General features: G+C 61.4%; 3 protein-coding genes across 4 annotated transcripts; 2 read left to right on the top strand and 1 right to left on the bottom strand.

Annotated features, from left to right (window-relative positions):
* The first annotated feature begins 65 nt into the window (after window positions 1–65).
* Window positions 66–6,339, top strand: CNIH2 (cornichon family AMPA receptor auxiliary protein 2). 2 transcript variants are annotated; one of them, XM_047877597.1, is made up of 6 exons: window positions 66–504; window positions 4,242–4,310; window positions 4,783–4,830; window positions 5,089–5,201; window positions 5,341–5,484; window positions 5,682–6,339. In XM_047877597.1, the coding sequence occupies exons 1-6, from the start codon at window positions 424–426 to the stop codon at window positions 5,707–5,709; spliced, it is 483 nt and encodes a 160-aa protein (XP_047733553.1). In that variant the 5' UTR covers window positions 66–423; the 3' UTR covers window positions 5,710–6,339. The 2 variants fall into 2 exon arrangements, with proteins under 2 accessions (XP_047733553.1, XP_047733552.1); XM_047877596.1 differs by lacking the exon at window positions 66–504 and having other exon boundaries at window positions 3,300–4,310.
* Window positions 6,340–6,728: 389 nt separating this feature from the next.
* On the bottom strand, window positions 6,729–10,976 carry YIF1A (Yip1 interacting factor homolog A, membrane trafficking protein). Its single transcript, XM_047877594.1, has 8 exons — window positions 10,756–10,976; window positions 9,850–10,061; window positions 9,581–9,685; window positions 9,366–9,444; window positions 7,803–7,860; window positions 7,472–7,627; window positions 7,036–7,129; window positions 6,729–6,936 (listed from the first exon to the last, which is right to left on the bottom strand). The coding sequence occupies exons 1-8, from the start codon at window positions 10,784–10,786 to the stop codon at window positions 6,790–6,792; spliced, it is 882 nt and encodes a 293-aa protein (XP_047733550.1). The 5' UTR covers window positions 10,787–10,976; the 3' UTR covers window positions 6,729–6,789.
* A 2,313-nt stretch (window positions 10,977–13,289) lies between these two features.
* Window positions 13,290–18,223, top strand: TMEM151A (transmembrane protein 151A). The gene is made up of 2 exons (XM_047877593.1): window positions 13,290–13,525; window positions 15,769–18,223. Exons 1-2 carry the CDS (start codon window positions 13,451–13,453, stop codon window positions 17,092–17,094), a joined length of 1,401 nt encoding a protein of 466 aa, XP_047733549.1. The 5' UTR covers window positions 13,290–13,450; the 3' UTR covers window positions 17,095–18,223.
* Window positions 18,224–21,191: the final 2,968 nt, after the last annotated feature.

Genomic DNA, 21,191 nt, shown 5'->3' with positions numbered 1-21,191 from the left:
CCAGAGATGTGCGTCCGTGCCTACGTGTCCCTGAGGTTGGGGCGGGGAGGTGGCTCCCGGGCCGGGCTTTGCAAGCGGAGGGGCGCGCGGAGACCCAGCCCCGCCCGAGGCCGCTAGCACGGCGGCCCCGCCCCCGGCTCCGCCCCGCCGGCTTCGCGGGCTGGAGAGCGAGGGAGCCGCGGGCGAGGGATCGCAGGATGAGCGATCGGGGCCCGGGCAGCCGGCAGCGGACGCGCCCCCAGAGCCCACCGGCCCGCGCCCCGCGCGCCCCACGGCCCCGCGGCCCCGGTCCCGGCCGCGCCGCCCGCGTCCCCCGAGGCCTGCGGGCCATGCCCGGCCGGCCCTAAACGCGGACCGGGGGGCGTCCCCTTGCGCCCGGGCCCCGCGCTGGCGCCCCCCGGGCCGCCGCCCGGCGCGGGGGCCATGGCGTTCACCTTCGCCGCGTTCTGCTACATGCTCACCCTGGTGCTGTGCGCCTCCCTCATCTTCTTTGTCATCTGGCACGTAAGGCCGGGCTGGGGCTGGGGGCGGGGTGGGGGACCGGGGGCGCACAGAGCGGGAGGGTCCGGGAGGATGGGCTCAGGGCCTGGGGAAACTTGGAGCCTCGTCTCCTCTATCCCCCTTTGGTCGGCTTCTGGTCGCCCCCATGAACACCCCCTCCCATCGTCGGCTTCCTTCCCGGAGCCCCCTTCCTCCGCCGCCCCCGCCTGTCTGTGGGTATGTCAGTTGGTCTCTGACCCACTTCCCCTGCCCCATGCCGTCTTGGGGAGTGGGGCAGAATTCTGGGATTCTTGCTCCCTTCTCTCCTACCCCCGAATCCAGTCGCCCCCGTTTGTCTGTCGGGCAGTTTGTCTGTCTGCTTGCCCCCCCTTTGTGGGTTTTTCCAGCCAGGAGTGATGGAGCCGGTTGCCATGGCAACTGCATCTGTTTACAGGACCCACGGATCGCAGAGCCTGTTAACCCTTTCCCTCTCACTCACCTCCCTGACCCAGCTGCGATTGGCTCTAAGCGGCCCCAGAGATCTAGTCCCCACCACCAGCTCCCCTCGGGCTTCCCTGCCCCCTCCTTTACCGGCTTCCTCTCAGCAGGTTTCCTCCCCACTTCTCCTTTTCCCCTCCTCTTCCTGCCCACTTTCCCCTTTGTCTAGTGTGCCCCCTTTGGTCTGTCTCTCACTCTGGTGTGGCTTCACACCTGATCTTTCAGAATGTCCATTTCTCATCCTTTATCCTAATCACCTCCCCTTAGAGAGAGTCCCTCTCCCTCATTCTGTCTGGGGCCCTCTCCTCAGCAGCCCTCTCTGCCTGGCTCCCTTCCTCTCACCAAGAACTATCGCTCAGTCTCCAGCTCATTGTTTGGGGCCCTTGGCCACCCTCCCTCCTCCAGCCCTCGGAGGTTGTGGCCCCCACCCCGATCCCCTCAATGAGGACTGCCCGTCTCGGTCAGCGCTGGCCCGTCCATCTCGGCATCCTCTGCTCCCATGACCAAGACATGTCTTCCCGATCTCCATCCTCTCTAGGGGGATTCCCTCACCCTCTCCAGTCTCTCCCCCCGTATCCCCTTCTTTCCTTCCTATCGCTTCCTCCTCATACCTCACCTGCTTCCTTCCTGGTCTCCCCACTTCCTCTCTCTTTTCCTGGGACCTGCTGCCTGGCCCCGGATCCTCCCTGGCCCTTGACCAAGCTCTCCCTTCACAATCCCCCTTGCCCTGCAGCTGCCTGTCTCCTTGACATCAGGATTCCGTGGACTCTGCACCCTTCCTGTGTGAGGAGTGAGGCCCTACAGGCACTTTGCAACATGCACCACCCCCCATCTCCAGCCTTAAGCCTGGCTTTGTGCCTCTCTCTCTCTCTCTCATTCTGTGGGTCTCTTAGTTGCTTTTTCTTATCTTCCTCTTTCTCTGCCTCCATACTGCACCCCCCCCCCCCTTTCCATCTCGATCTCTCCTATCTCATCCCAGGGCAGTGGACAATCCTATGTGTGGTCTGGGGACAGGAGGGCTGGGGTCCTGTAGATTGGAAGAAATTGAGGGTCGCAGGCTGGGAACACAGAGCCAAACAGCTCCTGGGAGAAAGTTTCCTGGAATTCAAGAAGCCCCTTTCCACACCCCTGCCCACCCAGAGGCCTCCCGCAGACCCTCTGGTGGTCCCTATCCTTAGGGACCACTCGGAGCAGCCCTCCATTCAACACACCTGTGTCAATAGGAAGCACTGAGACAACCAGGCTCTAGGTAGCTGTGGGGGAGTCAAGGATGAATAAGACTCAGGCTTTGCCCTTGTGGGGCTCCTAGGCTGGGGGAAAGAGCTCAACAAATATTTATTGAGCACCTATTATGTGTCAAGCACTGTGTTCACTTAACTATTTAATTGGGTGGTCTTAGCAAGTCACCCATGCTAGGTCTGTTTGTTTCCTTGTGGGCAAAATGGGTTTGTCGTATTTACATCATAGTGCCCGGAACATGTCCTACTAAGGGAGTTGGGGGATGGGCATAGGAGGTGTGGTCCTGAATCCAAATTGGTAAGAACTAGAAACTTCCAGGGCAGGACCCCAGATCCCACCCCAGACCCTGATCCAGTCCCCACTGGTTGCTAGGCATCCCTGATGGTGACTGACGTGTGTCAGCTGTCATCGTGGGGGATTGTTTGTTCCAGGGGGCTGAGTCAGCGCCAGGCAGCCTGGGGGGTGGGAGGCATGACACCCGCTGCCTGCTGGTGGTGCCAGCTCTGGGGCAGACAGACGGCACCCTTCCGCTCCCTGCTGGACCCTGTTGCTGTGTCTGGCGGGCAGGTGGCTGCCCAGAGTTCATGGGGAGAGGGGTGCTGCTCCAGATGGCCCAGCTCCCTCCAGGAAGCCCATGTTCTCTCCCTCCAAGCCGTCTGGGGTCTGAGATGCTTGGGGGTGTGGGCCCTGTGCGTGCCTCGTCCTAGGGCTGGTGCTGAGAGGAGGGGATCTCAGAAGGCTTTTCTTCCAGACCTCTTCCCATGCTAGCTGCACCCACCCACCCCCCACCCAGGTCTGTCCCATCATCCCCTCAAACACCTGTTCCTCCCAGGAGTTCCCCATCCCAATGAGGACACTGCCATCTACCAGATGCCCGAACACCCAAAGGCAACTTGGGCCCCTCTGCCTCCACCCCGCTGCCATTCAAGCCCTCTGGAGTCTGGCTTCTAAATAGCTCTGGAATCCGTCCACACCTCTCCACCCTCACTGCCATTCTCCTCACTCAGATCACTATCAACGTGAGTCCTCCCCCCACCCACCCCCAACAGTTCTCTGGCCTGGCCTAAGCAGTTAAGAATTTTAACTCTGGAGTCTGGGTTAGAATCCATTCTTACCACTGACTAGCTATGTGTAGCCTTGGACAAGTCACTTAACCAGTCTCAGTTTCTTTATCTGCAGAATGGATATGGCAGTACCTACGTCATCAGGTTGTTGCAAGCATTAAATGAGTTAGTAAACATGAAGCTGCTGGCATAGAGTAAGCGTCATGTATGTCTTGGTGGGACTGTTAGCCAATGTGTACCTCCTGCTTCATCTATCCTAAAACATTAGCCTGACCGCCCTACTCTGCTGCTTTATACCCCTCAATGGCTCCCATTACTTTTAGAATTAAAGTCCAAACATCTGGTCTGAGCTTACAGCATCTGCAGCCCATCTCTCACATTCCCATCTTCCTTCCCACTTTTCACTCTGGCCCCATGAAATCTGCAGCTTCCTGAATGTTCCTTAGTCTTTCAACCTTCTGCCTTTGTACCTGCTGTCCCTGATGTTTGGACTCCCTTCCCCCATTTGTTCACCGAACACCCACTCCGAGTCCAGCCTGACCACCCCCCCCCCATCACTTCTAACGCTGGACCAAGCACCCCAGTAGTCCTGATCACCCTGGAATATAGTTCACAGTCCTCCCAAGCATATGAGGTCCTCTCAAGCAAGGGCTGTGCCCCAGGCTTCTGGGGCCCCAGTGGTCAGCACAGGGCAGATTAAGACACCATCTCTTGGAATGTTTTGGGTGGAGGCATCGTGAACATGGCTTGACTTGGGCATTAGCACACTAGGACTCTGTTCCAGACTGTTGTGTGACCTTGAGCCAGGCCCTGCCCTTCCCTCAGCCTCAGTTTCTCCACCTGTGCAGCAAGCTTCCATCTGGTCCAGTCCCCATGTGTGAATTCCTATCCCACAGAAGGGTGGGTGGGGGACTCATAAACTGTTGCCCCTGCCCTGACGGGCACACGCCCCTCTCCCAGATCATAGCCTTTGACGAGCTGCGGACCGACTTCAAGAACCCCATCGATCAGGGGAACCCAGCGCGGGCAGTAAGTGATACATGTGCTGTGCTGAGGTGTGTTCGTCCGTCTGTCTTTCCATCTGTCGCAGGCGAAGGGGGGTGGGTGGGGAACGGGAAGAAGGGGGTGTGAGGGGGGGACCGGCGGCTGTGCCCCTTCCTGTCTGTCCCCGCCCCCAGCAAACACCTGGCGCGGGCTCAGGGCTCGGGTTCCTCCTGGCGGAGCGGCCGTTGCCAGGCTCTGGGCCGTTGCCGTGGAGACGCGGGTGAAGGTCCCTCCATGGCGACGGTTGCCATGGGGACGGCGCGGCTGCTGCCCTGCCGCAAGCTGCTCTGGCGCCCCCTGGCGGCCACGTGCAGGTCGGCCGGGGACGTGGGGACGTGGGGACGTAGGGACGGCGGTGGCGGTGGCGGTGGGGGGGGGGCACCCCGGGGGGGGGGGGGAGCGCCCCTATTGCCCGCTCCTCCGCCTCCCCCATGGCGGCCTTTTCCTCCCCCTACAGCGCGAGCGTTTAAAAAACATCGAACGCATCTGCTGCCTCCTGAGGAAGGTCAGTGTCAGGGCTGGTAGCAGGAGGCTTCTAGCCCAGCTCAGCCCTCCTCTCCTGTGACCCGCACCAGGGCCTTACCCCTCTGGGACCTGCTTGATCAGCTCTGCCACCGGGAGGGAGTGGGAGGCTAGAGACCCCTTTAATCCCAAGGTCACGGTGGGGAAGGGGGCACCTCCCGAATCCCAGCTCCCCTCTGTGCCCTTGAAGCTGGGGTCTGTCCTGGCACCGGGCAGCTGACCTCTCATCCTCCCTCCCCAGCTGGTGGTCCCAGAATACTCCATCCACGGCCTCTTCTGTCTGATGTTTCTGTGTGCAGCAGAGTGGGTGACCCTGGGCCTCAACATCCCCCTCCTCTTCTACCACCTCTGGAGGTGAGGACCTCAACATCCCCCTCCACTCCCACCTCTGGAAACTGTCCTGGTGGGGCGTGGGGGAGTGAGGTGGAGAAGCAGGGGCAAGATGGGGGTGGACGCTTTGATGGTGGGCGCTCAGGCCCCTCCTTCACCCCAGGTACTTCCATCGTCCTGCGGATGGCTCCGAGGTCATGTATGATGCGGTCTCCATCATGAATGCTGACATCCTCAACTACTGCCAGAAGGAGTCCTGGTGCAAACTCGCCTTCTACCTGCTCTCCTTCTTCTATTACCTGTACAGGTGAGGAGGCCCTGCTCATGGCAGTCAGAAGTCAGGGAAGGGATGCTCTAGGTCCCATGCTTCCAATCCTAGGGGTGGTTGGGCCCCAAGTTTCTGCCTTTTTCCCTTGAGGACTGAGGGCAACCCAGGGTATGATGGGGGGGTGGCCAGTAGCTGGGCCTACTCAGGATTTGGCTCATTGCCTCATCTCCCCACAGTATGGTTTATACGTTGGTGAGTTTCTAAGGGGGAAGCCGGCCAGGGAGCAAGCCCAGAATGGACCGGACGCCTGTGCACCCCCAGCCCTGCCCCTCGGCCGCAGAGGCCTCAGCCCCGGGGAGGGAGGGGGCACTGGTGCCCCCAGCCTCCTCTCCACGCCCCCCCCCCCCCAAACTGCTGCTGCGGGGACCTCCCGCCTTCAGAGCCCCCTCCCCTTGGACTAGGGCTGGGCAGAGCTCTAAATAGGGGCAGGGGCTCCTCTGCCAGCCTGTAGGCATGGCAGTCAGTCTTGGAAGGGGTGGAACCTCCAGCCTTGTCCACTTCGGTGGGGCAGGGGGGGAGGGACAACGGGCCCTGCCAACGGGCAGGGCTTGACCCTGGAAGTTCTAGGCCACCCCCCTCCACCCCCACCCTGAGGCTCCCCCTGCAGGTGGGGGGGTACCCACACCAGGAATGAGCAGGCTCAGCAGGGGGGCAGCCCCACCCCTAGTCTGCCCTCTCCCCTCCCCCAGGCTCTCTCTCCAGATCTCCCCCTTCCCCATTCCCACTTGCCCCAACCCCAGCCTGTCCTGTCTCTTGGACCTATTTTCTATGTTGCCTGGAGGAGTCCGGCACCCCCTCCCCGGCCATTTGTGACAAAATATGAATAAACTACTGCAAACACGTGGGCCCCAGTTCTGCTCCTGAAAGGCTTGAAGAGGACATGGGGGCAAAGGGACTTATAGGGGACAGCCCTGGGCTAAATCCTCAGGACAGAGGCTCAAACCACTGGCCCATCGAACCCTCCAGGGACCCCCTCAGATGGATCAGAGAGGCCTTCGAGGTCTCCTTGGCAGCTGCTCCCTTCTGTCCTCACTTTCCTCGTCACAGCCAAACAGCTATTGCTGCTAAAACCCTTCCATCTGCCTTTCAAAGCAGTATCAAGACCACCAACTCCAGGAAGCCCTCCCCTGGGTCCCTAGAGCCTGATAAACCCTGGGCAATGGAGACCACCCCCCCCCCTCCCACCACCACCACCACCTCAGGCCCCAGGAACGAGGGTCAAATACAATCAAGGAAATCAAATCTTCAATGTATGGAAAAATCAGTGCCAGTGGGAGCCAAAGGTCACCGGACCAGGTGGAAGGTCAGCCAGTATATGATGAGGGGCTGGAAGGCTGCAGCTCCCAGAGTCAGGTAGAGCTGGAGACGCTGCCGGGGAGCTGGGCCCCCCATAGTGTCGGGGCCCAGGGCTGCTGTTCGCAAAGAGCGCACCTAGAAGAAAGGAGAGAGCTGAAGCTGTGCCAGGATGGGGAGGCTCGGCCCCAGCTCCAACCCCGGGGGAAGAGGCGGGAGGGGCAGCCCCAGACTCACGATGAAGTACATGAGTGAAGATGAAGTCCAGGCCAGTGCCACATAGTAGCCATCGCTGCCGAAAAGCAGCCCTGTGAGCACACTGAGGATCATCCTGCAGGGGTGTGGGGTGTTGGGAGGGGTGGGGGGAGAGGAGAAAGAAGATGCTGGAGACCTTCCAAGGATCCAGGCCTGAGACCGGCCCCACCACCCAGCCTAGACCCTGACCACCACCTCTGGGGCCCTTTATCTCCAATCTATCCCCACAGGGTCCTAGACTCAAAATGAATCTGGCAGGCCTAGGACTCAGCCCTAGCACCTGGGTCTGAGACCTCCTTCACGACCCCAGCTCAAGGCCCTTCTCCCCTGTGTTCCCGGAGTGGCTCTCCATACATTCTTGATCTAACAACGGTACACAGTTCCCGAGACGAGTGCAGAAGAGTGCAGGGGTACTCACCCCACATATTTGTAGCCGCTGTAGGCTAGCAGGTGGAAGGTGCTCAGGTCACTGCGCACGGTGGCCAGGTAGACGCCCAGGAGCAGGGCTAGCACCTCCATCACGACCCACACCAGCGCCGTGCTTGCACACAGGCCCAGCACTTCTGGGGAGAACCTGTGGCCACGTAGGGGTGGGGGTGGGGGTGAGTTCAGACACCAGCCATCTTGTTTGGCAGGTTGAGCCTGAGGACATGGGGTGGGCTTAGGACCCGCCACAGGTCCCCTGGGGAGGTGAGGAGAGCAGTCAGGAGGGAAAGCTGGTAGGAACGGAGGAGGGCCTTGGCACTGACCTTTTCTGAATGCCCAGTGCCATCCCAGCCAACAGCACGTAGGTGATGAAGGCCATTGCTGCCAAGAGCCAGAGAGATGCCGTCAGCCTGTTTTCCTCAATCAGAACCCCCTAACTAGGTATTTGAGGCCATTACACTCCCCACCTTCTCCCTATACTTCCTTCCCTGCATATCCCCTCATGCTCAGCCTCCATAGTCAGCTCCCCAATACCCTGCCTGCTCAGCTCTCTCTCCCTGTGTAAATGCTACCTGACCCTTCTCTCAGGACCACCAAGCTGCCTCCTTCCCTATCCCTGTGCTAGGAAATTTACCAGCTTCCTGCTGTGACTCTAACTACACCACAGGCCAAGGCCATTGCTAATCCTAGATGAGCTGGCAGGGGCCAAACTGATCTCACACAAGACTACAGGACCAAAATACAGGCTTGAAGACAACTCGGGCTGTTCCTGGAGTCCAGGCCATGAGGATGCCTTCTTCTTGCGTCTGGCCATTGGCACTGGCCATGGCTCTGGCCATCCTGCCAACATAGAGGGCTCCGGGTTTACCTCTGCTGTTTGCACAAAAGCTCAGAGCCAGTGGGAGCTGGGCTTTCACAGCAACTGTAACTCCTCAGCCCTGTTCCCTGCCCCCTGAAGCACCAGAACTGATGTGCCCACCAAAGAGCACAGGGTCTGGAGTCAGGAGCCAGCTCTATCACCTATAAGCTACGTGGCTTCAAAGAGATTCGAGTCTCTCTGATCCTTGGCTTCAACATGGAAAACAGAGATGGCAGTTCCTGCCTTACCAGGTGGCTCTGAGAGAAAATGGAATGAAGGATGGAAGAACGTGTGGCCCTCCCAGAGCAACTGGGCTGACTGGCTGCCCTCACTAGCACTGGCTGCCCTAGCAACCCCTCTGAGGGCTGACCCGGGCACACTCACCCCTACTCTAGGGTACCCACCACGGGCTTCGCCTTGTACAGGCCCCGGGACAGAGAGGAGTCAAATGCAGAGTCTGCCAGCCGCTAGACAACGTGGGCGGCCTGACCCCGTGCCATGTGCCAGGTGGACGGGCGGTTATGGGAGCCCAGAAGGGAGTGATCACTTCCTCAGAGGAGGAAATGTTGGAGCAGGACTTGGGGGGTAAGTAACAACAATGACAGTAATGATTTAAAGTGTGCTTCCTGCTGAGCACACATCACCTCACTGAAGCTCCACGGCAATCCTTTGTGGTAGAGACTGTTGTTATTCCTGGTTTCCGGAAGAATAAAAGTAGCCAGCCTGAGGTCCCATAGCTGGAAGTTGCAGGGCCAGGTCTAAACCCAGAGCTCCAGGCTGGAGAGGGACATGGTCCCAGTCAAGAGGCAAGAAGGTCTCCAAAGGGAACACCCTGAGGGCACTGAAGGCACAGCCCGGAAATTCCTCACTGGTCCCCCTACTCTCGCCTACCTGGCGTCTAGCAACCGCCACACACAAAAGCACCAAAAGCAGATGCTGAATCAACGCGTGAGCCTCTCTCTTCTCACTGGTGCCTCGAGGCACAGGTCCCCCCACAACTCCCAGCCCCGGTCAAAGAAAGACTCACTGGGGATATAGAGGTCAGGGGCGTTGAGATCTTGCCGTGGTGGTAGAGGCATGTCGCGACTGTACTGCACTTCCCAGTTCTGGCGGCAGCGGCGGCGGCCAGGTCAGGAGTAAAAGATGAGAAGAGAAGAAAGGGCGTTGAGGTCTGGGGGCCAAACTCTGGGAAAGGATGAGGGAGGCACAGGGCCCCGCCAGTTCACCTGGTAGGCAGCTCACCTGGTGTGTGTAGGGGAAGACCAGTAGCCCCAACTTCTTGGCCACATAGGCTGTGTCCACAGCAAAAAAATACTTGAGTTTGTTCACAGACACAAAACGGTGCAGCTGGGAGAGGAGAGAGGAGGCTGTGGGCAAGCTGCACACCAAACCTCAGGGTGCTCCAGGGTGTGCTCCTTCCCTGAGGGCTGCTGTGACAATTAGGTGGGATCCCGTGATGCCCCAGCCCTGGCCAGAAATCTTGCCACCCTTGCCCTGGGGGCAGGCCACACCTCCTTGTGCACCATGTCCTTCCCATGGGATGCGATGGAGCTGCCATAGGCCATAGCCACGTTGGCCATGGGGTCCCCAAGCAAGTGGTTGACATTGAAGGCCACGTCGGCTCCTGGGGCTGGGTATCCCCCTGGCTGGCTGGAGTAACCACCGCTTGTGTCATCGAAGAGGGGAGGGGGATCTGGAGCTGCCCGGGCCCTGTGCTTGGAGCCTGTGGGTTTGTAGGTACTAGAGTAGGTGACAGGAATACCAAGCATGAGCCCAAACCACCACCCCCTCCCCAGACTGCACAGCCCTGTATGGGTCCTGGGGGCACCAAGCAATCAGTTAGTGAAATACATGCTGGATGGGGATAGGTAATCCAGAAAGAACTTTGAAGAAGGACCCTTTCCCAGAGGTGTTAAATGTAGGCAAAGAAAGAGCTAAGGCAGCACCTGGAAGTGGTTGCCCACCTGGGGGCTTCTGGGGGTCGTCTCAAGGGAAGTGATCTCTGAATTGAGCCTTGGGAGAGTGAGTAGAAGTTTACTAGGTGGAGAAGATAACTGGGAAGGCATCCCGCATAAACAAGAGTGGGAAAGAAGACAGCTGAGTACCCAAAGGCCCTGGGCAGTGGTGAGGGCCCCTACCAGGGTCATGACAGGTAAAGAAAGTTCTGGAGGCAGACTCCGTTTGTGCTGGTCTAGAATGGGCAATCCAGCTGTGCTGTCACCGCCCGATCTCGGGATTGGGCCGAGAGGGCGAAGTCCGGGACGCGTTGCTGAGTCGCGCAGGGCGAAAACCCGAAAGACACCCGCCGCCCTGGGGAGCGGTCACGGCTGCCCCTCTCCCTCGGGGTGAGAGGGCCGCGCCGCCGACCCTCCTCCGGCCGGTCGGGCCGCGTCCCACCCGCCCCGCGCCCCACGCACCGTGGGCTCCGTATCCCGAGTGATAAGCCATGGCCGCGATGCTGGCTCTCCCCAGGGGCCTGCTGCGCCGCCTCGTGGGTGAGAATACTAATAAGGCAGCAGCTCCGCACCCTGGGCACCGACTGAGGTTATGGAGAAGCCCGACACGTCCGCGAGCTCTTCGACCACAGCCGCCATGTCCGCAGCGTTATCCTCCGTCGCCTGCCATTGGCTCCTTGGCGGCGCCAACTCGCCCCTCCCTTATCCCAATTGGCTGCTGGCGCGGCCTCGCTGAATTGGATTCGGCAGTAGTCAACTTCCGGGAGGAGGATAGGCGGAGCAATTCGAGGCACTCTCGGATTGGATGTTGCGTTTGCCAGTTTGTGCCCAGAACAGCCAATAGTTGGGTTAAAGTAAGAGGGTGTTGAGAATTATTTCCGCGCCTGCGCAGTGGGGCACTTGACGCTCGCCCTGCCACGACTACACCGGTTGGAGACCTGGAGGAGGCGGGAGTCCGGGAACCAAGTTTCGCTCGCCGGATGTACTCCAGGAGGGGATGGGTCGGTGGGGTTCTAGCAAGTCCCACCCCTCGGGGCTCCTGCCTCTCCCTCTCAATGCTCTCTTTCCTCTCCCGTCCTCCATACTCCCCCCAGCCCTGGAGCGGAGCCCAGGCAACCCGCGAGGTGTTAGTAGGAGGCCGCGCCGGGTAGTGACAGCCCGGCCAAGCGAGCCCCGGAAGCTGGCTCCTCCCCCCCGCTCCCACCCCTCCTTCCCGCGCGGGTGCTGTCCGTTGTCCGGTGCTGAAATATCCCACAGCCACTGACGGCTATGCTGCAGACCCCGGGACCCTGCTGCTCTTGAGACACACGTACACACTACACATATTGAAAATTCCAGAAGGTCTGAAGTCCCAGAGATTGGGTCTGAGCTCTTGATTGAGGGTCTGGGCTCTTGAGACACACGTACATTACAAATATTGAAAAATCCAGAAGGTCTGAAGTCCCAGAGATTGGATGGTATCGTTCGTTGGGACAGGATCCTGCACCAGTCCTGGCCCGTCAACTCTCCCGTGGTCCAACCGATTTAGGGGGTGGAGGTGTGCTGATCCACCTCCTGAAGCTGCAGCTGATACTCCTGAGTCATTGCTGCCCTTGCCGCCCATCTTAAAGTGAAGCTGGGGTTTCCTTTCTCTCCGCCCAGTTTCTGACCACTCGCACCCTCCTCGGCAACAGTCTTCAGGGGCCTCTCTCACACACTTTCAGCCACCACTTTCTAGAGAGCAAAATCAGGTCCTCTGCGATCTGCCTCTCGTTAACTAGCCAGTGTCTGGTTACACCAGGTTACTCTCCTACTCTCTGAACACAACCCACGTGGTCTAATCGCAGTGTCTTTGCTCAAAAGTCCCCTCCACCTGGGATGCCCTTCCTCCTCATATCCATTTGTCGAAAGTCTAGTTATCCTTTAAGAATCAGTTTGACTTGTGTCTCAGAGAGACAAAGGGAACAGAGGAATGACCTGGCTGGGGGTTGAACCTGGAGGCCGAGTTCTAGGCTCCCTCTGGGAACACCACTTTGCCCTGTATGTAAATTCCATTAGGACAGGGCCTGTGTCTTTCTCCACTCCTACCCTTGTCTTCACAGTGCCAAGCGCAGTACTTGGATATAGAAGATATCCAATAAACACCTGTGCCCAATAAATAAATAATCAATAATTAAATGTAGCCCTGGGTCAGTCCTTTACTCTCTCGACCATTTCAATTACCTCATCTTCAAATGGGTAGGGATATTAAACTGAATGGTCTTTGAGTTCCCTTTGCAAAAAAAAAAAAAGAAAAGAAAAAAAAAAGTCGAAAAGCAACCCAACCTAGCATTGCAGTTCCCTGTGTCCCGCCAACTGATTGTCTACCTTGAGGGCTAGGTCCAGACCCAGAGGCAGATGGGCTGAGGCCCCTGAGGGCCAGGGAACAACACTGGGGCCACCACGTGGAATGAGGGTGTCCTCCCATGAAGGACAGATCCCGTTCCCCTGTACGTCACGATGAATGCTTGTGCACCTTTCTACTCCCCTTTCTCAGATGGGAAAACGGAGGTTGAGCCGAAAAGTGCAGGCCCAAGGTCACGAAGCTTGGGGCCCTGGGTGTCCTGGCCTGCGCAACCTGCCCGCTCTACGTGAAGCCCGCCCCTCGGGCCAGCAAATGAGGCGTCTCTCACCTTTCTGGGTTGTAACCGCTTTCTCCCCTACGCGCGAGGCTTCCGGGGTGGGGTCCAGGTGGGCTTAGGCTTGGGCCTACACCTCAGAGACGGGACCGCGGCGGGTATTACCCCTCTTTGAGATTCCCTGCCTTCACTTTACAGCAGGGGAAACAGGCTCTGAGAGCAAGGACTCGGCCAAGGTCGCAAGCGCCAGCTCGGCGGGAGGGGAACCCAAGCTTGGGTCCGCCAGACCGGGGTTCTCGGGGGCGGAGGCAGCGCCCGCCGGTGCCAGGCGCTGCCGGCGGCGCCGCCGGTGCCGCGGGGGCGGGGTCAGCGGAGGGCGGGGCGCCGGGCACCGCGGCCGCCAACGCTGCCGCCGCCACCGCGCTCGAGCTCGAGCTCCGCGCACTCCCTGTGCGGCCGCCGAGCCGAGCGGACGCCCTCGGGGCCGCGCCGCAGCCCTCTGCGCTCCCCCCTATCATGCCCGGGGCCCGGGCCCGGGCCGCCCAAGCAGCCAGGACACCATGCCCGAGGGCGGCGGAGGAGACAGCGGGGAGGTGCCCGCGTTCATCCCGGACGGCGAGCCGCTGCGGGAGGAGGTACGGCCACTGTGTGTTGGGGGGGGGCCGGAGCCGGGGCTGGAACAGGGTGAGGGGGACAAGGGAAGGGGCCAACCCCAGGACAGGGGCTGAGGAGGGAAGTCCCCAAACCCCTGTTGCCAATGACGTCATTAGGGTAGCCGGCGCCCTGCGAGGCTAGGGGCTCGCGTGGGGGTCGGGGTGGGGCTGCTGGAAAGGGAGGAGGGGGAGATTCCAACCCCGGGCGCCCCTTCTTCCCGCCCCCCGCCCTCCTGTGACGTCAGCGCCCGGCTCCTGCGCGCCCTCCCTCCGCAGCGCTGCCCCTCACCCCCAAGGCCCCGGGGTCAGGCCCCCGGCCCAGCCCAGCGGCTCACGAGGTGCCCGGGCGGCGCCTGCAATGCAGCAGCGGTGGCCGGGACTTGGGGGGGGGGGGGGGGGGAGCGGAGGGAGGAGGGGAAAGAGGAAAGGAGGAGGCCTCCGGTTCCCCTTTTCCCTCTCCCCGTGCTGAGGCCACAGGGCCCATCCTGCTGGCTGGGCCCCCCAGGGTGGCCCCTCCTCAGCCCTAGCCAGGAAGAGGGTCCGCAGGGGCCTGGAGCCCCGTGTGGGGTGCTGGGCTGATAGGTGGTGAGTGGCTCTGTGTGTTTGGGCGGCTGTGGTGCGCCTGCGGGCGTGTGAATGTTAGTCCGCGCCCCTCACACCTCCGGTGAGCTAAAGTCGGGTGACGGCGGGGGCCTTGGCTTGAGCGATGCGGTCATGCGTGCATGTGTTCCGTCGTGGGTGGGTTTCTTCTGCGGAGTCTAGGGTGGGTGTCAGGTGGCAGTAGGGGTGGGGTTGGGGGTTGCGCACTGTGGTCAGGTGAGGGTCTGGCGTGTAGCCGGGCCTCCGTCGGTGTGTCATTGGTATTTGCGTGTGTGTCCTGTGGTGGGCGGGTCTGGGTGGGGTGTGTGCCTGTGTGCGTGGGCGAGCGCGTGCGCCTGGGCACCACGTTCCGGTTTGAGGGGTTGTGCCCCGGGCACTGGGGAGGGTCTGGTGCCTGGGATGAAGGGGCAGCGCGCACGTCTGTGGCTGGTGGGTCTGTGACAAACACGGTGGGGGTGCGGAGGTGTGGGTGCGTGCATCCGACTGGCCCTGCGGGTCGTGGTGGCGATGTGTACCTGTGGTGGGTGACTGGCGGGGTAGGACAGGCCACCCTGGGCTGGGCGGGGCGGAGGGGGTGGCGTTTCCTCTCCTCTTGGGTCCCAGAGTTTGGAGACGTGGCCCCTTGACTCCACCTCTGCTGTCTCCACCAGGCCACCTCTCCCTTCTCTTTCTTTTTCCCCTCCTTTCCCCACCCCCTCCCCACTTCTGTCTCCACAGGCCCCCTGGAGGTGAGGTGGGGGCTGGGAGGGCAGGCCAAACCCTCTGGGCCCTGGAGTGGCCCCTGCTGCCCAGCAGCTGTGTTCCACCCCCTCGGTCTCGGCGCAGATGGGGAATGGAGGGATGGAGGACGGGGGACGCGCTCCATCTGCTCCCCCCCAGACTCACACCTCCTCCGTTCCCAGCTCTTCCTCTTTCTCACTTAAGAGCTTCTCCCGAGTCTCCAAGTTGGAACCAAAGGACCAGAGGGAGTCTCAGGGAAACGGTAATAATATTTATTCCCGTGGCCAGACCCTGTGCTGAGATCGCCACGCGGACGATCTCGTCGAATCCTCACAAACGCCCCAGTTTACAGATGAGGAGACCGAGGTCCAGAGAGGGACCTGCCCGAGTCATACGGTCAGTGGTGGAGCCGGCACTGCCTCCTGAGCGGTGGGGCTCTAAAGCGCATGCTCTTCCCCCTCAGGACCCCTGCCGCCCTGGCCTCCCGTGCCAACAGGTCCAGGAACCGGGGCCCAGCGAGGGCAGGAACGTGGCCACGGCCACGCAGCAAGTTAAGGGTAGAGCTGGGGCCGGCGCTCAGTTTTCTCAGTGGCCAGTGGCGTCCTTTCTTCTCTTGGCAGAGATGGGTCTGTCTTGTCCCTAGGTGCCCTTGGCGGAGATGATGGGGCACAGTAGAGGACGGGCTCGGGGCAGATGGGCCCGAGTTGGACTCCTGCGGCTCCACGGCGAGTTAGAGCTAGCAGGGTGAGGCACGGAGCAGGGGGCTCGCTCCCTCGGAGCCTCGGTTTCCTCCTCCGTGGAGTGGGGAGCGTCGCCCCGCCTCCCTCGCGGGGCTTCGGCAGAGGGCCAGGCGCGGCGGCCGAGGCCCCGTCCTGACCCGCGCCTCTCCTCTCTCCGCCCCGCAGCAGCGGCCCTTGAAACAGTCCCTGGGAAGCTCCCTGTGCCGCGAGTCGCACTGGAAGTGCCTGCTGCTCACCCTGCTCATCCATGCCTGTGGCGCCGTGGTGGCCTGGTGTCGCCTGGCCACGGTGCCGCGGCTGGTCCTGGGGCCCGAGGCGGCTCTGGCCCGCGGGGCCGGGGGCCCGCCGCCCACCTACCCGGCCAGCCCTTGCTCTGACGGCTACCTGTACATCCCGCTGGCCTTCGTGTCCCTCCTCTACCTCCTCTACCTGGCCGAGTGCTGGCACTGCCACGTGCGGTCGTGCCAGGCGCCGCGCACCGACGCCAACACCGTGCTCGCCCTGATCCGCCGGCTGCAGCAGGCGCCGCCCTGCGTCTGGTGGAAGGCCACCAGCTACCACTACGTGCGGCGCACCCGCCAGATCACCCGCTACCGGAACGGCGACGCCTACACCACCACGCAGGTCTACCACGAGCGGGCGGACAGCCGCACGGCCCGCGGCGAGTTTGACTACTCGGCCCACGGCGTCCGCGACGTCTCCAAGGAGCTCGTGGGCCTGGCCGACCACGCGGCCACGCGGCTGCGCTTCACCAAGTGCTTCAGCTTCGGCAGCGCCGAGGCCGAGGCCTCGTACCTCACGCAGAGGGCCCACTTCTTCAGCGCCAACGAGGGCCTGGACGACTACCTGGAGGCCCGCGAGGGCATGCACCTGAAGGACGTGGACTTCCGCGAGTCCCTCATGGTCTTCGCGGACCCCCGCAGCCCGCCCTGGTACGCCCGCGCCTGGGTCTTCTGGCTGGTGTCCGCGGCCACGCTGTCCTGGCCGCTGCGCGTCGTGGCGGCCTACGGCACGGCCCACGTGCACTACCAGGTGGAGAAGCTCTTTGGCGCCGGCTCGCCCCCGCCCGGGGCCGTGCCCAGCGGGCCCCCGCTCTCCCGCGTGGCCACGGTGGACTTCACCGAGCTCGAGTGGCACATCTGCTCCAACCGGCAGCTGGTGCCCAGCTACTCGGAGGCCGTGGTCATGGGCGCCGGCGCCTACCTCCGCGGCTGCCAGCGCTGCCGTCGCTCCCTCAGCAGCAACTCGCTGCCCCCCGCCCGGCCCAGCGGGCCCCGCCTGCCTTTCAGCCGCAGCCGGCTCTCCCTGGGAGCCGGGGGCCGGGCCACCCCGGGGGTCTTCCGGAGCCTGAGCGGGGGGCCGCTGGGGCGCCGGGCAGAGGACACGGAGCCCCTGGAAAGCCCACCGTGTTACGAGGACGCCCTCTACTTCCCGGTGCTCATCGTCCACGGCGACGGCGGCTGCCAGGGGGACGGGCAGGGTGCGCTCTGAGACCCGCGCGGTCCCCGGAGCGGCCTCCTCCCCGCCGTCCCACCGTGGGCTCCGACGCCCGAGCGGTCGGTCGTTGTCCAAGACGGGAGGGAAAACAGACCAGCGCACGAGGGGTGGGGGGTGGGGCCAGGCCCTTAAACAGACTGAAGGACCGGAGGGCGTAAGCGGACGCGGCCGAAGTTGAGTCTCTGAACTGTCCCAGCATGGCTCCCGCCCCCCCCCCCCCCACGGCCACGTTCCACCCCTGCACTGTCTGGTGATCTGGCTTAGGGCCCTCTCGGGCAGGGCAGGGGGGCGAGTTTCCAGAGAGCCTGAGATGGGGGACGAGTCCCGGGGACAGCTGTTGCATGCAGCGCAGGGCCGCCTCTGGGCTCCGCCCTACGTGGCTGAGGCCGCCCTGGGAGCCCTCGAGCGACCCAGAAGCACAAATTGGTGGTTTGGGGCCATGCCCAGTTGGGCTGGCCTCCACGAAGCGGAGGAGCTGGCCGTGGGGTGGCACCGTAGCCTTGGCCCCACTACTGGCCCGAAGTCCCCCTCCTCCTGCCCTGACAAGCCCTTCGCTGCCTGCCCTCTGGTCTCCGCTGAGGGCCGGTCCCTGATCACACTCCGCAGCACAGCCCCTCTACTGGGAGCCCGGTTCTTAGAGCACAGCCTCGTCCCCCACCCCCAGCCCCCAGTTTTTCCCTGGTACACCCTCCCCCCACCTCCAGCTCCCCTGTGACCTGGGGTTCCTTCTCAGGGCCCTACCTTAAGCCCACATCCCCTGGTCTCGGCCCCTGTCCCTCACGAAGTCCACATCTGCCTCTGCCAGCCACGCGCACACACCCCGGGCTTGGCCCTCCCACTGCCCCCACCCCCAACTTCTCTGCTCTTCACCTTCCTGATGACCCACGGGGCCCCGGGCCACGGGGCATCCGAGGGACCTCGGCCTTGGCCACAGCCTCTTGGACGATGCACCTGCTCGGCCATGGAGGCGCCTGCCTCTCCCATCAGTGGGGCCTGGCCCAGGAGACACCGTCCCTCCTCCAGGGAGGAGAGAGAAGTCCCTTCCCTTCCAAATGGGGTTTCCACCCCCTCTGAGGGGCCGGTGGGGGGAGGGGGGAGAGGAGGCAGAGAAGATGCAGATAAAATAAAAGGTATGAAATGGAAGGTCTTCTCACGTGCGTTCCTGAGCGGTGGGTCCAAGGCCACTACTGGCACAACGGGCTACCCCGGGTCAGCGATGCAATGCTCTGTCGTGGAAGGGGACACAGGGTCGGACTCCAGTGTTCCCAGGAGCAAGGTAAGCCGAGAGGGAACCCCCTGCCCAGCCTAGGGCCTGAGACTCGGGTTTGAGTCGCTGCAGCTGACTCCAACCGACCGGCACCCGGGGCACTTCTAAGGCGGTGTCCAAGAGGTCCCCCTTCTAGCCCGGGGCGGGGTGGGGGGGTGGGGGGTCTTCATTCTGCCGCTGGGCCTGCTGGGGACTAAGGGACTGGTGACTGCTCCCCAAAGTGGGGGTGGGGGGGAAGAGCCACGATCTGTGGTGCGAATTCAGCTCCCCTGATGGCTGTCAGCGTTAGTGGTTCAGGGGAACGGGCACCGAGATGTTGGAGGACACAAGGTGGGAGACAGCCAGCCCCCAGTCGGCGCGTGGGATCTGAAGGCCAAGAGGAAGGTCAAAGCAAGGGCCTCCCTCACGCCCGGAAGTGGCATCTTCGCACGTATGCCTGTGCCGGGTGTGCACCGGGCCGAGGGGCAAATGTGGGTGGGATCCACTGTGGGCCACCCCTCAAGCCCTGACGTGGATCTGCGTCCACCTGGAGAAAGGCACCCTTTTCTGATTTGCGCAGAGGCACCATAAGGACTCACGGTGGCCCTAGAAGGGGGCCGAGCATGGGTGCGATTCCCCTGGGCGGAGACAGGGCAGGGTGTGTTCCGGGCCATGGGAGCTGCATTCCCAAAGGCACGGGGGCAGGGCATGAAGCGTGAAGAGGGGTAGAAGCAGACTGCCCTGGGAGAGTTGGCTGAGGCCTTCGGTACCAAACCCCAGGACTCATCTGAAAGCTGGAGCAAACTGGAGCCTCCAAGGTGGTTGAGCAGGTAAGCGACAAGGTCAGGCCCACATGTTAGCATCTTAGAGTCCAGCTGCTTGCTGGCCGGGGGCGGGGGGGGAGGAGGGTGGTGGTAGAGACCAAAGCTTTCCCTGGGCATCACTGCCTCGCTTCTTTGGGAGTGAGTTCAGGTCTTTGTCCAGAACCCACTTGAAGAAACTCCATGGTGCCCAAACATTTGAGGAAGCTGCATGGGCAGTGTGTGTGTGGGCCGGGGGCAGGGGGGTGGTTACTGGCTCCAGCTCCTTCCCGTGGAGATTGCGTCTTCCACCGTCCTCTGTCCACGGCCACCAGCTACCTGCTAGCCGTGATCTACTCTCCTCTCCTCCTCAGCAGCAGAACCCCAGTTTTACTTCCGATGGCAGTGAGCCCAGCTGAAAGGCCACATTTCCAGCCTCCCTGGCACATACAATGTGACTGCGTGACTGAATTTTAGGATTGGAGATGTAAGGAGAAGGTGTTGGAAAAGATTTTTAAGAATCCTCCTTGAAATAGAAATAATCTTGGTGAAGGCTAGTTCTATCTCCTTGTTTCCTCCCGCATTCCGCCTGGGATGCAGATGTGATGGTTGGAACTCCAGCAGCAATGTTGGGCCAGGAGGTGACCTTGAGAATTAGAGCCATGTGGTGAGGAGAGTAGAACAAGATAAAAGCCCCCGGGCTTCCTGTGACACCATAGGAGCTTCCTTGTGTCGCCTGCTTCCAGAGTCTCAATAGAAGGAGACATAAGCTTCTAGTTTGTTTGAGCTACTGGTTTTTTCCCTTGTTTCTATTACTGGCATCCTATGTTCATTATCTACTATTACATAACAAGTTACCCCCAAATTTAGTGCCTTAAAACATCAATAATCACTATTATCGCTCCTGGTTTCTGTCGGTGAAGAATTCAGACGGAGAAAACAGGTACGGTTTCTCTCTGCTCTGGGACACTTAAGGGGCCTCTGCTGGAAGACTCTGAAGCCAGGGGTGGCTGTTAGAGCCAACACTGAGCCGGGAGAATTCTTAAAAGGAAAAGAATGTCTGAGGAAAGGGACAGAGCCTTGTTCCAAAAAGCTCAAAGCTCTCTGCCTTTGCTCTCTGCTTGAAAGCTGACACAGCACGGCCAAAACAGAGCAAAGGTAGAGACGTGGGTGCACGTGGGCTCTTTGTCCTCAGCGCCCAGCTCTCCAGCCGTCCCCTACCGTGACCGCTCCTACCCCATCCGCGCACACGCACCCCCACTGGGTTATTTTGAAGAAGATCTGCAGGCTGTAGCATTTCATCCACGGACGCCTTCCTCACTTCCCCGCGTGAAAGATATCACCCAGGACTCTCCCTACACCAGCTCTCTAAGCAGCCCCCGGGTCTTCTCCATCTGAGGCCACCACCTTGCTTTGGGCCCCCAGGGGCCCTCCCCCAGTGACTACCACAGACTCCATCAGGCGTCCGCTTCACCTCGTCCCTTCCGGCCCATGTAGCGTCATCTTGGAATGTCACTCAGATCACACCTCTACCTCACTCAAAATACGCTGGTGCCTCCCACCAAACATCAAATATAGCCCAGGCTTCTGCCCCAGCCCTCGGACCCCTGTGGGCTCTGGCAGATGCCCCACGCTCACCTGGAGCCTGATCCCCTTTCCTTAAAAAGTCTCAGCCACGGTGGCCTCGTACCCGATCCTGGAACAACCTGCTTCCCTCGAGGTCTTGGCACACACTGTTCTCCCTCCTAGAGCACTGTTCCTTCCCCTGGTTCTCCCCTCGCTCCACTCAACACTTAGGGCGCAGCCTGTGTGTGAGCCCTGACCGTCTAAATCCACCTCCCGCCAGCCCCGCTGCTATCCTTCGCCTTGGCTCGCTGTGTGCAAGTTCATTATCTGTTTCTTCTGTGCGAACTAAGGCTCTGGGAGGTGGGGGGGGGCAGGGCAAGGGGCACCTGAGTGGCTCAGTCAGCTGAGCGTCCAAGTCTTGGTTTAGGCGCAGGTCACGATCTCACAGTTCATAGGTTCGAGCCCCGTGTTGGGCTCTG

This window comes from Prionailurus viverrinus, chromosome D1, assembly GCF_022837055.1.
Source record: "Prionailurus viverrinus isolate Anna chromosome D1, UM_Priviv_1.0, whole genome shotgun sequence".
Lineage (NCBI taxonomy): Eukaryota > Metazoa > Chordata > Mammalia > Carnivora > Felidae > Prionailurus > Prionailurus viverrinus.
This window is presented reverse-complemented; position numbering and strand designations above follow the sequence as displayed.

What these genes read in the sequence shown, in the direction of transcription:
- CNIH2 (XM_047877596.1), top strand. Translation starts at nt 4,155, where the DNA reads ATGTGTGAATTCCTATCCCACAGAAGGGTGGGTGGGGGACTCATAAAC. An exon ending in TCTGCTGCCTCCTGAGGAAG is followed by an intron (nt 4,831 to 5,088) that starts GTCAGTGTCAGG and finishes CTCCCTCCCCAG; the next exon opens with CTGGTGGTCCCAGAATACTC. An exon ending in CTCTTCTACCACCTCTGGAG is followed by an intron (nt 5,202 to 5,340) that starts GTGAGGACCTCA and finishes CCTTCACCCCAG; the next exon opens with GTACTTCCATCGTCCTGCGG.
- YIF1A (XM_047877594.1), bottom strand. Translation starts at nt 10,786, where the DNA reads ATGGCTTATCACTCGGGATACGGAGCCCACG. An exon ending in TCTTCCCCTACACACACCAG is followed by an intron (nt 9,445 to 9,580) that starts GTGAGCTGCCTA and finishes CGCTGCCGCCAG; the next exon opens with AACTGGGAAGTGCAGTACAG. An exon ending in AGCGGCTACAAATATGTGGG is followed by an intron (nt 7,130 to 7,471) that starts GTGAGTACCCCT and finishes ACACCCCTGCAG; the next exon opens with GATGATCCTCAGTGTGCTCA.
- TMEM151A (XM_047877593.1), top strand. Translation starts at nt 13,451, where the DNA reads ATGCCCGAGGGCGGCGGAGGAGACAGCGGGGAGGTGCCCGCGTTCATC. An exon ending in GCGAGCCGCTGCGGGAGGAG is followed by an intron (nt 13,526 to 15,768) that starts GTACGGCCACTG and finishes TCCGCCCCGCAG; the next exon opens with CAGCGGCCCTTGAAACAGTC.